The 14,702-nt window shown below is 45.0% G+C and overlaps 1 protein-coding gene across 4 annotated transcripts in view; it reads right to left on the bottom strand.

Annotated features, from left to right (window-relative positions):
- Positions 1-13,875, bottom strand: part of APPL2 (adaptor protein, phosphotyrosine interacting with PH domain and leucine zipper 2) — a 54,496-nt gene extending 40,621 nt beyond the window's left edge. The window contains exons 1-2 of one of the 4 annotated variants that reach the window (XM_040491016.1): positions 13,693-13,875; positions 6,549-6,647 (exon numbers count right to left, since the gene is read on the bottom strand). In XM_040491016.1, the coding sequence (XP_040346950.1) occupies positions 6,549-6,647; positions 13,693-13,746 (153 nt within the window). In that variant the 5' untranslated portion in view covers positions 13,747-13,875. Of the gene's footprint in view, positions 1-4,115; positions 4,169-6,548; positions 6,648-13,692 lie in introns of those variants that run through there. The other 3 variants (XM_040491014.1, XM_040491015.1, XM_040491017.1) reach the window with 3 other exon arrangements.
- Positions 13,876-14,702: the final 827 nt, after the last annotated feature.

Raw genomic sequence — 14,702 nt, 5'->3', positions numbered from 1 at the left:
GAAGGAAGGAAGGAAGGAAGGAAGGAAGGAAGGAAGGAAGGAAGGAAAGGTGCCAGAGACCTCGAACGTGAGGTCCTAAAGCCAGAAAGGCTATTTGTCAGGGCAAGGGTTTGATGGGGATTCCTGGCAGCAGGAACGGCAGAGCAAAGTCTTAAGACATGTAGAGGGTCTGGCATAATCTGGAACAACCAAACATGAGCCTAGAAGAGTAGGCTGATACTCAGTTCATGAAGTATGAAGCACTTTGCACATACCTTGCTGAGGAGTTTAATCTCCACCTTGCAGTTACAGGGAACCACGGAAACATCTGAAGACAGGGAGGGAAGGGAGGTTTGGAAGTGATTCATTTAGCTGTAGGGTAGAGGAGGGACTGAAGGGGGGAAGACACCTCCCTACATGCAGGAAGATGGATGAGGAAAGAGCTGAGCACTCACTCCCACGGCACCAATAGGCAAATGTTTTTGCAATAAAGACCCAGAGACAAGGACTACAAACAGATTCTGAGATGGCCAGGCTTGCTGAAGTGATCTTAGCCCTGGAACCAAATAGAGACTAAGTAGAGAAGGGTTCCAATGGGATTTTGGAGAACACCAAGACTTAAGGGTAGGCAGCAACAGGGTGCCAGGAAAAGAGAAAGACCTAGAAGGACAGGCAGAGAACTAGGAGGGGACCAGAGGGGGCCTTGTCACAAAAACCAAAGAAAGACTGCTTTAAGAGGGGTGTTGTGAAAGAATCAGGTGCTACCCAGGGCCCGAGGGTGGAGAGGGTATGATTAAGGCATTAAGCAGCCCCCACTGTAAGGTGAAGAGGGAGGCCAGACCCAGGTGGCTTGAAGAGTGAGTATCAAGCATCAAGTGACACAGGGAAGAAAGCAAGTATAAACTGCTCCGTTAAGAAAGTCAGGATCAGAGGGCCAGGCTCCTATTTAACACAAATAAGAGTCCCAGAGTAATGTGCCATCTCAAGTACTATTATTGTAAGACTTAAAAGATGATGAACACCCAGGGGCGCCTGGGTGGCTCAGTCGGTTAAGTGTCTGACTCTTGATTTCAGCTCAGGTCGGGATCTCTCAGTCATGGGATGGAGCCCCACACTGGGCTCTGTACTGAGCTGAGCATGGTACTTGCTTGAGATCCACCCCCAAACCCCTGCATGCTCTCTCACTCTCTCTCTCACAAATAAAAATTAAATAAATAAATAAATAAATAAATAAATAAATAAATAAATAAAAAAGATGATTAACACCCAGAGGCCTTCGTGCCAGGAACTGATCTGAACTTCACAGGTAAACTCTACAACAACTTGATGAGGCAGCCATTATTATGGCCTCTGTCAACTGATAAGGAAATTCAGGCAAATAAGTGGCCAACACTGGAGCTCAGATCTGCTGAGTCCAAGGCCAAACACTTAACCCCTGTACCTAAGTGAATGACTCTCACCCAGAATCATCTTTGACCCCAATCAGAAAGCCTTCAAAGCCATCATGAGGGAAAGCTGTAGGCCCTCCATGCAAATCAAGTGCAGGATTCCAGGTCTCCAAAGCTGTTTTCGGAGACCACTCAGGCTCTCTGTTCCCTTACACCTTAAGCTACATACATATTTTTTCTCAGTCCCTGTCGTATCCACGTCAACTTGACTTTTTCAGGGCTATGCACTGACTAAAAACAATCATGCATAAAGACCAATCCAACAAGGAATTGGCTCCCACTTCTAACTACAGGGGGCCCCCCTTTCCATGGGGGACACACTTCCAGACCCCCGGTGGATGCCTGAAATAGTGGCTAGCAATGAACTCTACATATGCCATGCTTTTTCCTACACGTACGTACTTACGATAAAGCTTTAATATATAAATTAGGCACAGTGAGAAATTAACAATACCTAATAGCAAAATGGAAAAATTACAATACAGCTGACCCTTGAAAAACATGGGTTTGAACTATGCAGGTCAACTTACATGGATTTTTTTCAATATATACAGAGCTGTAAATGTATTTTCTCCTCGTGATTTTCTTAACATCTTCTTTTCTCTAGATTATTTTATTGTAAGCATACAATATCCGATACATACAACATACAAAATATGTGTTAGTCGACTCTTTATGTTATTGAAAGGCTTCTGGTCAACAGAGGGCTATTAGTTAAATCTGGGAGGAGTCAAAAGTTACATGAGGATTTTCAACGGTGTGGGGGTCAGCACCCCAGCCCCTGCATTGTTCAAGGGTCAACTGTATACTGTAATAAAAGCTACGTGAATGTGGTCTCTCTCTCTCTCTCTCAAAATACCTCGTGCTGTACTCACCCTCCTTGTGGTGGTGTGAGATGATAAGATGCCCAGGAGGGGAGATGAAGTGAGGCGAACGATGTAGCACTAGGCTACCAGTGACCTTGTGGTGAAGTGTCGGGAGGAGGAGCGCTTGCTTCCAGACTGCCGATGACTGCAGGTAAACTGTTCAGAAAGTGAGCCCGCAGCTGAAGGGGGACCACCGTGCTACAAAGCGGTTCGGCTGCTCTAGAGTGGGGGTTATTCTACGATGACAAGAACAACCTCTGAACGCTCCTACTTCCTTAGCCTCTGCTGCCACTTCCGGAGACCGGTACGTCCAAAGAGTCCAGTGCAGTGGTTCAGAGTGACAGTGTGGGTTTTGGAGTCAAAGACCCGAGTGCAAATTCCAGTTGTGCCACTGTGACATTAGGCAAGCTACGTAAACTGATCTGCAAACACATGCTAGAGTAGCTCCTTTCTTGTGAAAGCTAAATGAGACTCTACAAAGGAAATGCTGAGCCTAGTGTGTGGTATGTTTATGTGCCCAACAAATGGAGAGCACTATTTATTTCTATTACTAAAATATGCAGCTCTGACCCTACCTGCCTTCCAAATCCATCCCCATCCCTATTACAAGCTCACACTCCTGGAAGTCCACCCCTCTCATTTTGTTTCCCAGGAGGTACATTAGGTTGCTTAACTTGATATCTCTATACTCTGGACCCTTGAACAACGGAGGGGTTAGAGGGACAGACCCTGCACCACGCAGCCCAAAATCTTTTAATTCCCCCAAAACTTAATAGCCTACTATTTTGTTTTGTATTTTTGTGGGGGGAGGCAAAGAGAGAGGGAGGGAGAATCCCACGCAGGGTCCGTATTGTCAGTGCAGAGTCCAACTCGGGCCTCGATCTCACAAACCGTGGGATCCTGACCTGAGCTGAAAGCAAGAGTCAAACGACGACTGAGCCACCCTGGCACCCCAAAGATTTAAAAATTTTTAACCTCTCCAAGAAAGAGACAAAATTATGGCAGATCTATTTGATTGTATATGTTATTCTGTATACCAAATGTATCAAATGCAAAATTTGAGATTGACCGAGTACGTGTACATGAGCATGTATTCAGACATCATGGAGATTTTCAATGTAGTTAGCTAACAGTTTGCAGGACAGCACATGTTTTTAAGTAACCCATCTCTGCTGTGTTAGTGCTGCTTCCTTCACTCAAATGACTCACAATGAGGTCCTAAGTTCTCACAATGTGCAAAGGCACGTCTGACAGTTAAGAGACCAGACGTGACTTCAGGGACTCGTGTAAACTGCTGAGAACAGCTCAGAGACCATGGCTTCATTCTACCGCTTAAGTCGAAATTCAACATTTCCCCCAAAACAGCGACAATCAGCAAAACTGTTCACATAACTTTCCTCTAGTTTTTCTCACTCTTCCTTTCTGAAACTGAGGTCCAAGGGCATTCCTCCTAGCAGAATACAGAAATTTACCAACTGGTCTGATTCAAAGTATCTCTCATAAACATTTATCTTTTATCAGCTGCATAAATCTGGTTTTTTAAAAAATAATAAAAAACATCTTGCTAAGTGCCTGTGTTGTTAAAAAGATTATAAAACCCTATTAATTTAATCCGCCATGTCTAGGTATAAAATATGTAAGGAATAATGTTAAACAAAACACAACTCAGGGAAAAAGTTAAATGAAAACAGATAGGTTATTACTATACACACACACATCATCCACATGTGTATACACACACACACACACACACACACAAACTGATCAAAGGGTCAGAAAAGTTCTTTTTTTTTTTTAATTAAAAAGAAACAAAACAAAACACCTAAGAGTTCAAATAGACCTGGAAACCAGCTGACGCTGACCCAAACTATCTGGATGCTGACAGCCGCTGCTGGGCTCTGTCGCTGAGTTTGGCACCACTGACTGGCCGTTCCCGCGAGCCTCTGCTGCAGGAAATGCCGAGGCAGGAAGAAGCGTTTCTGGCCAGTAGAGGACCCGTGTGCTGATCATGTGGTGTGAATTAAAAGCCAGTGTACAGACTCTTGGAATGTACGACCCACTTAATTTTGGCAAAATGTAGTTTTCTGGCTCAAAAGAAAAAACACGTAAAGAAAGCATTTGGACATCTCCAAGTAAATGACTCTGACAGATGTGGAAAGGCAGAACAGAGACTCTTGAAGTGACAGAGACACAGTCCCTAAGTCTTCGGGATCCTGAACCTTTACAAGAGGTAAATCATTTAATGACGATATTCAAATTACTGAACAGCAAGTTCAGGTGTTAAGTCCAGTTAAAAAAAATCCTATTTTTGGGGGTGCCTGAGTGGCTCAGTCGGTTAAGCGTCCGACTTTAGCTCAGGTCATGATCTCGCAGTTCACTAGTTCGAGCCCCACATTGGGCTCTGTGCTGACAGCTCAGAGCCTAGAGCCTGGAGCCTGCTTTGGATTCTGTGTCTCCCTCTCTCTGCTCCTCCCTCGCTCATGCTCGCTCTCTCTCTCTCTCTCAGAAATAAACTTAAAAAAAAAATCCTATTTTCTTAAATTTTGACTATGTAGAGAAAAATATAAAAACATACAATATAAATAAGTAGGGTTTAAAAAAATCAAAATAATATGTCCCCAATTTCTGAATGTCTTAGCCAAATAAGTAAAATCACACAAAAGCACATGATTTATTTGGGTTTTATAATTAGTTCCAATTAAGTTGCACTTGTATAATACAGTCTAGTTTGCAACTCTGTATCTCCAGCCTGAACTCTAGATCTGAACTTTCAACACGCTCTTTCTCCACTTTGGACATCCCAAATCAGCCTTTCAAGAAAGAATTATGACCGGCATCCCTGTCATTCCTGACACACACACACACCCCTTCCATCTCTTCCTCTGTGCTCCCAACCATCCACCCTGTTGTTCAAGTCAAAGACCTGGACGTCATTCCTGACTCATCCTTTACACATCTGACCCCTTCACATCCAATCAATCACCAACCCGCCTCCTAAACACCTCTGAATTTCATCCACTTCTTTCCACTTCTACTGCCACTTTCTAGTTCAGGCCACCCCATGCTCAGTGGCTGAGAGTTTGGGCTCTGGCTTCAGGCGGACTTGCTCTGCCACGTATGAACAGGGTGCACTTGGTCATGGTCCTGGTCGTTGGAATCCTTCAGTCTCCTAAACTATAAAATGAGGACAATGACAACAATGCCCATCTCACAGAGTTGCTGGGGAATTTAAATGAAATATCCATGTAAAAGTCCTGAAATGTTCAGTCAATGTCAACGACCACCATCATCCTCTCTTTGGGTGCTGAGCACAATTCCTCAAGGTTAGGTGACCTCCTTTCCTAGTGGTGCAAACACTCTTAATTGTATTCTCTGTCCTCCACCCCAAATGTAAGCAACTTGATGGCAAGCACTAATAAAACAATGACAATAACAAATCATCATATATGAATGTTAAGAGCTATATAATAATAATAACTGACTATACACTATTATTAACGTATACATATTATATACTGAATGTGGCATTTCTTTAGAGGTCATTAGTGAGAAAAAGAAACATTAACACACACAGATTTAAGTCGGCAAGGAATCAATAGTCAAAAGCATCAGCTGCCATATTTTGATGTGTGACACTAAACATTTTAAGCAATTCCCAAGCCTTCCCTGAGAAAGTAACATACATGGACACTTCTTGATCTTGAAAAGATTCACTTTTGCTACTCAGCAATTTATTTTGCGTTGTTTTGCAAGTCAGAGAGATCTGTTCCTGAAAACAAAGAAGCCACCCAACAGTTTCACAAGTGTGACTCAAGTCTTTTCAGAGGAAGCACTTGAAAAGAGCCTCTCTCGCTGCCTGCACTGACATCTAAGACTCCCATTTAGGAGAAAGACAAAGAGCATGTCTCAGAATACTGACCTCCCGCATTCACAAGTAGGAAGAGGAGATTCAAATGTTTCCCTGTGGGGCTGAATTAAAAAAAAAAACAACAAACAAACAAAAAACAAAACTAAAACCGGTGACATGGTCCTTCTCTACTGGTTTTACTAGTCACAGGAAAATTACCCTCTTTCTTAAGCAATGAAAACAGATTGTCCTCGGTTTTTGAAAGTGAACGGAAGCAATTCTGATTTTATTTCCAAATTTTAAACGGTGTTGTTCTGACTCAAATTCCTCAACCTCCTGAGAGAAGTTCAAGATGAGGGCAGAGGGCTCCTACTCCCCCCGCCCAGGTGAGGGCGCAGCTGTGGATACCTGGGCTCCGTAGACGCGCTGCATTGCCTGGAGCAGCTGGTTGGTATAATCCGTGAGGGTGCCAGCATCTTCTTCAAAAACACTCAGTAAAGAGCGAGTCTACAAGAAAAGAAGAAACAAAGTCGACTTTATTTCTAAGTAGAAAAGTTACAAAGGAGGTAGAAAACACACACCTCTGAAATGTGGAGAGAGAAGGGGCCTATTCTCTGGGTTCATTCTTTTACTGATAATAGTAGGAAGAGTTGATTTCTGGAGCTTTAATTTAGAACTGCTTTTCTAGGGGCGCTTGGGTGGCTCAGTTGGTTAGGCCTCTGACTTCAGCTCAGGTCATGATCTCGAGGTTCGCAGGCTCAAGCCCCTGTGCTGACAGCTCAGAGCCTGGAGCCTGCTTCAGGTTCTGTGTCCCCTCTCTCTGCTCGTCCCCCTCTCATGCTCTCTCAAAAATAAATAAGTGTTTAAAAAAAAAAGGCATTAGAACTGCTTTTCTAATCCTTCAGACTACAACGCAGGGATAAACAATATAATTCGAGTGTCGAGGCCAGAGAAGGAAAGCCAACTTTTAAAGAGTTAAGACTCCAGCACTATTACTGTTTCAACTTAGCCCCTACCCAAGCATCAGGAGAGTCTATGCAATTAAATAAAAAAAAATTAAAAAAAAAAAAAAAAAAAGAGGTAAAAAGGCAGCCTCTCCTTTCCAGCCCATAAACTGAACACAACGTCAGGCCTGCGTGTTTACCTGGGGTGTGGACGCCCAGCAGTATACCACCCCAACAGCTAGCCATCTGTCTGGTTTTCTGCAGTCTTGGACATCTTGCAGGAGTGTGTCATTCTTTCCTCTTCAGAAACTATGGTCAATTTTCATGTCTTTTGTCGTCTTTTATTCAACCAATTTAAAACTCATAGCCAGGAAATTTCCAGATCTACCCTGGGTCCACCAGCAGATCTGGGCACAACACCGAGACAGCAACTTAACAAGAACGTGAACTCAGTTCCCTTTACGAAGACTAAACCACTGCATTTCCTATCGTTCTTATGCACAGAGCCCGACACATGGCGAACTCTGAAGAAATATTTACATATTGATGGCATCTAAAGAAGTATCAAGGTGTCACATAAGTGACTATATCTACTCAGGGGACTTTACTTACTGTGTCCAGCGCAGTGGGAATTTAAAATATTATGCCAGGGATAATGGAATCTCTGAGAATAACCCATGAGGCACAGAACGAACAGTGAGTTACAGAAATGCTTTTAATAAGATGGTATCAAAGCACGTTACAAAGAATACCCTCTTAAGGCTCATTATTTCCCTGCAAAATGAATTTCAATTCCTTCTTTTTCTCAGCTCAGGTAAGAGAGCAATAACCGGCCTCCAAGCACCCTCAATTATCTGGGCGTTTGGGTGGTTCAGTCTACCCTTGATCTTGTTCCACAAACTCTGGTACACTTCACAGTAACACACACTTGTCCTGGCTTTGCCTGAGGCCTTTAAGGCTAAAAATACCTGCTCTGAGACCAGTATACTCTCTTTACTATCAGTCCTTTTTAACAGAGGGACCAGAGCAATAAGGAAGATGTCGGATAGGTTTTTTTGTTTTTTAATTTTTTTTCAACGTTTTATTTATTTTTGGGACAGAGAGAGACAGAGCATGAACGGAGGAGGGGCAGAGAGAGAGGGAGACACAGAATCGGAAACAGGCTCCAGGCTCTGAGCCATCAGCCCAGAGCCTGACGCGGGGCTCGAACTCACAGACCGCGAGATCGTGACCTGGCTGAAGTCGGATGCTTAACCGACTGCGCCACCCAGGCGCCCCATCGGGTAGGTTTTTAAAAAGCTCTCAATGACAGCAAAATATCAGAGTTCCTACAGTGTGTAATTCGCGTGCTAAAGCAGAGTCCATCAAACTTTTTAAAATGAAAACCGATGGTGCGCAACACATTTTACCAATGTTCGTCATTAGTACGCATATGCGCTGATTTCTTCTATTCTATTCCATTTGTAAACAAAAATCATGATTGTGACTCACTGGATCTCATAATTGACTCATGGATGTCAACCAGTAGGTGAAAAACACTGGGTTAGAACTCTTCATTCTGTCTTCTTAAAATATACTTTTTTTCAGGGGCGCCTGGGTGGCTCAGTCAGTTAAGCATCCAACTCTTGGTTTCAGCTCAGGTCATGATCTCAAGGTTGGTGAGTTCAAGCCCCACATCAGGCTCCACGCTGACAGCACAGAGCCTGCTTGAGATTCTCTCTTTCTCTCTCTCTCTCTCCCCCTCCCCTGCTCATGCTCTCTCTCTCAAAATAAATAAATAAAACTTAAAATTAAATAAATATAATTTTTATTTTGGAAAATAAAAAAAGACTGCATTCATTCATTGATGCATGCATCTCTGCCTTCATCTAATATCTGACAAAACATTGTGCTGGGAACTGGGATTCAAAGGTGATTAGAATCGACTCTATGTTCTCCAGGAGCTTATAGCCCGCTGCACCTCTCAAAGGACCTGGGAGCACCTTGGGGGACCATGTCAGTGCTGAGTCCAAATTCAAGCTCTGACACTAATTTGCAGGGTTACTGAGATCATGAATGTACATAAAGTGCCTACTACTGTGTGACCTATAGTGACAGCAGATGACACTGATTATGACGATAATGAGCACTGATTACTTACTAAAGATAATAAAGGCTTTACACGTAGGATTTCATTTTGTTAACTGAGAGCAGAGTTTGCTGAAGATACCGAGAGCAGCTACAGATGAAGCCTCTGGGAGACTCGGAAAGGAAAGGAGCACGGGTCTGTGTGTGATTTCACTTTAACACCACAGCAATGGTTATCTATAAATGTTATCTAAGAGTGAAGGACCTTTTCACCTTTTTGTAGTCAATGTGTCAATGCTGTAGGAACTCACCCATGTCTATTATGATCCTGGTATCTTTCTTCGCTGTACCTACCATGTCTAGGATATTGAGAAGAATGATACAACTGGATTGAGGATATTTAATTTTTTAAAATACTACAAATATCCATTTAGTCAAGTCCTACTCCTTGTTTTCAAAACTCTTAGGAATAAAATTGAGTGGAAAACGATAGGTAAGATGAAAAGAGAAGGCTTGTGTAAATGTCCTCCACAAAGAGAACAGGAAAAAAAACGAAAACTCCTTTACTCTGTACCTCCTAGGTGTGAGACACTGTGGTGGGCATTAAATATTTGTTATTTCACTGAATCCTTCCAACAACTTTAGGAGACAGATACCATGGATACATAACCCCTTTCACAGACGATAAAACTGAGGCTCATCAAGGTTAAGAAACTTGCTCAACCTCCCGTGGTGGGGAAGCAGCAGGGCTGGGATGTAAATCCAGGTTTGTCTGGCACCGATGGCCATGCTTCCTCCACCGCAGGAGGCTGTACCTGTCACCCAGCAGGCTGAGCTTTACCAGTAGGCATGCTCTGTGGTCCACAGCCCAAGTCCTTCCTGCCTGGAGCTGGCTTCCCGTTGGTCATCCTACTGCCACGCTCTCACCTATAATAACTGCTAAAGACTTGTATCAGAAGAGTTTTGTTTTGTTTCCTTACACTCTGGACATGTTTACCATGACCCCCATTAACACTGGCAAGAAAAATCCAGTGTTTCTAATTTAACTAGGTCATGGTCACAGCTGAAAAATACACCCAGCTATCTTAGGCACGGTTTTGATATCCACATTATCAGCTCCATATCTGCTTAAATTTATATCTGGAACAACAGGACTGTTCTTAGTCATAAGGAATGAGACCAAGCACCAGGCACAGGTACATCAGACATCAAAGACTCTACTTAAAAGTCTGAAAGACGATGGTGCATGTCACTTATAAAGATACCAGCAATCATTTATGGCGTGACTACGACAAGCAGGCATAAATAACTTTAGCGCGTTATTTATTCATAAGAATCCCATTCAGTAATTACTTTTATTCTAATTTTACACATGTCAAAACACAAGCTCAGAGAGGCTGAGTAACCTGCATAACGTAACAGTGGCAGAATCAGGATTTCAATCCCATCCTTTCTCTCCTACTCTGCACCCTTAAGAGTATGTCCAGCCAGAAAAACCAAATCAGACACCCCAAGGATACAGCCTCAGCTCCACATCACCCCTCCATCTTAAAGAAACTGGCTGTTCCCTAATAAAAGAGTCCCAGACATGGTTTACTCTCCAGAATAGTATCTGATTATATAACGGCACAGCCTTAATAACTCTGATTGTAAAATACATGCATTGTTCTTCACAAAGAAGACGTAACCACAGGCTGTTTTGAGGAATCTTGCTTGAGGAAAGAAAAGCCTGGCTTGGTCAAGGACGGCCGTTCCCAGTTGGGCCACTCACTGCATAAGCTCAGAACTAAGTCTTTAATTTCTCTGGGCTTCAGTTGTGCCAAGGGCAAAGGAAACAAACAAACAAAAATCAAGAAAACAGCGAGCAATAGTGCCTTTGTCTGCACCTTATCTCAAAAGCTCGCTATCACGCAAAAGACAGTAAGCCCCTGGGGGCTGCAGCTGCCCGCATCAGTCCTTATCTGTCTCCCGGAACAGACTGTGCACCAGTGGCGGGCAGGCATTCTCACCATGTCACTATATTCCCGGCATCTAGCAGAGCCTGGCAAGGAGCAGAGGCTCGTAATCGGCCATGGAGACAAGTATGTTAGTCCCTGAAACACTGTGCATCTCACATATCAGATGTAACTAGAAATAACGTGTGTGTGCACAGACGGGGTCTTACAATACACCCCGCAGAACTAAAAAGGAGGAAATGAATAGATGTGTCTAAGGGAGGTCAACTGCTATTCAGCTCTTCTTGGGTCACTGAGTTCAAATACAAAAGCTTTTGTGTTCACTAATCAATCCTGCACAGGCTGCTGTGGCAACCCTCATAACTACTCTTCAGAAAACTAGAACAAACAAACGATAGATGGTTTCTCAGGACCTTCTCCTTTCAGCGGAAAAACATTTTAGGTCACTGATGACAGAAAATCCAGGTGCCAGGTAGCTGGGTCAACTTGAACAATATACTCAGACTCCCTGGTTCCAATCCTGGCTCGGCCGCTGCAGCGTGTATAATCTAGGGCAAGTTATTTAACTTCTCTGCTCCTTGGTACTTTTAATAGGAAGCCTACTACTTCAAAAGACTGTCGGGAACATGAAGTGAATTAATACAGGTGAAGGATTTAGAATGGTGCCTAGCACACAAAATGCATGCGTCACATAGGGATTTGTTACTGTTTTTCCTCTGCACACATAAAATGAAGGACTCTGATTAGCTTCTCTCCAGTTCCAAATCGATGAGCCTCCTTGGAAGAAAGGCCGCTTTAGGCACATGCCCCCTGTAAGACTGCTAAATATATTCTGATGAGTATCAAAGACCTTCTTGAAAGTTAGCTTCCACTGAACAACCTCGTGAAGGACCCCAGCAGGGTTACACCCAACTCCCAAAGGCAGTAGCAACTTCCCCACGTGAAGAGGAACAGCACATAGGAAGGGCAATGCCACACAACCTCCTCTTTCACATAACAAGCTCAAAGTTATAAACCATGCACTATGATAGAATTTTAAGCTTCGAAAGCCCCTTAGAGGTCATCTGCTCCAGGTCCCTCATTCTGCAGATGAGAAAACGGACTCAGTCACAGGGTGGAGATGGCTGACATGCCCCAGTCACATGACGAGTCAGTGGGAGAGCAAGAATCAGGACCCAGGTTTCCTGACTTGCTTGCCTCACTGCTGAGCAAACCCTGTAAACGACTCAGAAATTGTGCCTGTTCACTTATGCGAGAGGCAAAAATGCAGCATGTGACTTACCAGCAACATGGAGAGTCAGTTAGTACAACCTCTCTGACCTGGCTCAGCCCATCACCATGATCAGTTAGGAAAGCAAGAGATCTTTGCACTCAGTTTCTCCAACTACAAAGCAAATGGAAATCCTAAATTCTACCTTACTATCTTCACATCTCACACTATGTGTGAGGATGCACAAAATGACTTCTCCAAAGAGCTTTGGTCCCATTAAAATGCCACCAGTCTGAAGCCTTCAAAGAGCCCTTTGAAAAGTCAATCAGACCAGCGGATGCCAATTAAAAAAAAAAAGTCACAGCTTGATCAAGTTTCTCACTTGCCTACCTAAAGATCAAAAAAAAAAGGGCGGGGGCAGAAGAAAACTAAGCACGTAGCCCTTTTACTACTTATTCTGAACTGGCAAGAGGCAGAGTGGGTGTAGCTAAGTCCATCAAAAGGTCATTGAACCAGGAGTTCAATCCGCTAAGAAAAAGGAAAGGAACCGAAAAGAGAAGGAAAACAGGTTAATATAAGAATTTTTCAAGAGTTGAGACACCTGGGCATAAAGAGACTTCTTTAAACAACTCAGAACCAGGAGAGCGGCTATGAAGCTGGGGAAATGCTAATGGGGAACAAAAGTTCCCTGAAGAGAAGCCCATTGGATTATAAACTAATGTCATTCTGCACTCATCTGCCATATTTACGCAGCCCCTTTCATCTGCAGAGCTCAAAGGACTTAACTTCCATCTCCAGCGTGCTAATGAAGTTCCCCCGTGCCACAAATAGGGCAGGTGCTGTCATTTTCTCTTGACAAATGGGAAAACTGTGCCGAAGGGTACCGCTGAGAAAGAGATCTGGGCTCTCTGCCTCCCATCTTGGCCCTAAATCCACCAGGACCTATCCCATCAGTGGTAGTAGCGGGGATAATAATAACTAAGATTGACTACTTCTTTTCTACCAGACGTTGCCCGCTAACAACCTGACAGGCTTTCCCTTACTTAATTCTGACAACTCTACCAGGCGGATACAATTATTACCCCTGGGTTACAGATGACAAAACTGCAGCACAAAAAGGTTAAATTATCTGCCCGAGGCGCTCAGCGAAGCGGGGGAGCCGGAGTTTAGGCCGGGCAGCGTCAGTTTCAGCTGACTTTGGGAAGGGGTCGCGCCACAAAGACTCCGGCCGTGGGGTGCTCTCCCGGGTTCTCCAGCCCCGCCTGAGGGGTGCCCCCTCCCGGCCGGCCGGCCCACCCCGCGTGCTCCAGGCCTTCATCCCGGGGCTTGAGGGGCCTCCGGCCCCCGGGCGAGGTGACCGGAGCGGCGGGAGGTACCTGGGGGCTGTCCTGCAACGCCTCCTCCAACAGGAGCTTGTCCACCGCGGGCATGGTGGCGCGGAGCCGGACCGGAGGACGCAGGGCGGGAGGCGCGGCCGCCGAGGGTGCCCGGGACTGAAGCGACGAGGCTGACGCTCCGTGCCCGCCGCGGCCCCGCGCGCGCCCACGCCTGGCCACAGGCCGCCACCCCCGCAGCCTCCCGCCCACCCGCCGGCCCTCCTCCCAGCCCAACCCAACCCAACCCTCGGCGGGGCTGAATCAACAGGAAGTGTGGCGAGCGCATGAGTGAGCCACCGGAAGTGTGGCTGCCCCGCTTCCGCCGCACCGCGGCTCACGGGAAGCCGCAGAGCCTCGCGCGGGTCCGGCTGCTCAGTGCTGGCCGCTGGTGTTAAGGTCTGCGGTTAGGGAGCCGGATGCTTAACGCTGGTCCGTGTCGTTAGCGCCCCAAACGACACCTCGAGAGCGGAACGATAGGGTTTTATCTACTTGTGGTTGCCCAGAAGACTTTTGAATCGAAGGAGATAGGAGCGAACAGATTTTTGCCGCGGCGACTCTCGCCGCTTTTTTACTGGAGGGAAAAAGCCTACGCTTGCTTGCCACGCCACTTTTTTTCTAGATAAATCCCATTGGCCCCGTAGCCGCTCTGAGCGCAGAGTCCCCTAATTCTAGAGAAGAAAATGGATAACGGAATCATCTGTGTTTTTCAGAAGTAGCCATTTGTCATAAATTTCATAATCTAGTTTTTAGACTTGGAAGGAATAGGTAATATAGTTCGATTCTCATTTGGAGGGTAAGAAAGCGGGCCCCAGAGAATGAGTGATTTGGTCAGGGTCCAACAATGAAAGGTATTGGAAGAAGAGACAGAAGCAGTGGGGAGCAATGGGGAGTACTGGCAAACGGAACTTGGTGTCTTCTTATCCCAAAGGCAAGGGTTTCAGAAGTTCTTTATCAGTGGGGTTTGTCTAATAGAACGCATTACCAGAAACAACAGGCAGGGTGTGATAAAA

Source organism: Herpailurus yagouaroundi, unplaced genomic scaffold (genome assembly GCF_014898765.1).
Source record: "Herpailurus yagouaroundi ecotype Mexico unplaced genomic scaffold, PumYag 182, whole genome shotgun sequence".
Classification (NCBI taxonomy): domain Eukaryota; kingdom Metazoa; phylum Chordata; class Mammalia; order Carnivora; family Felidae; genus Herpailurus; species Herpailurus yagouaroundi.
This window is presented reverse-complemented; position numbering and strand designations above follow the sequence as displayed.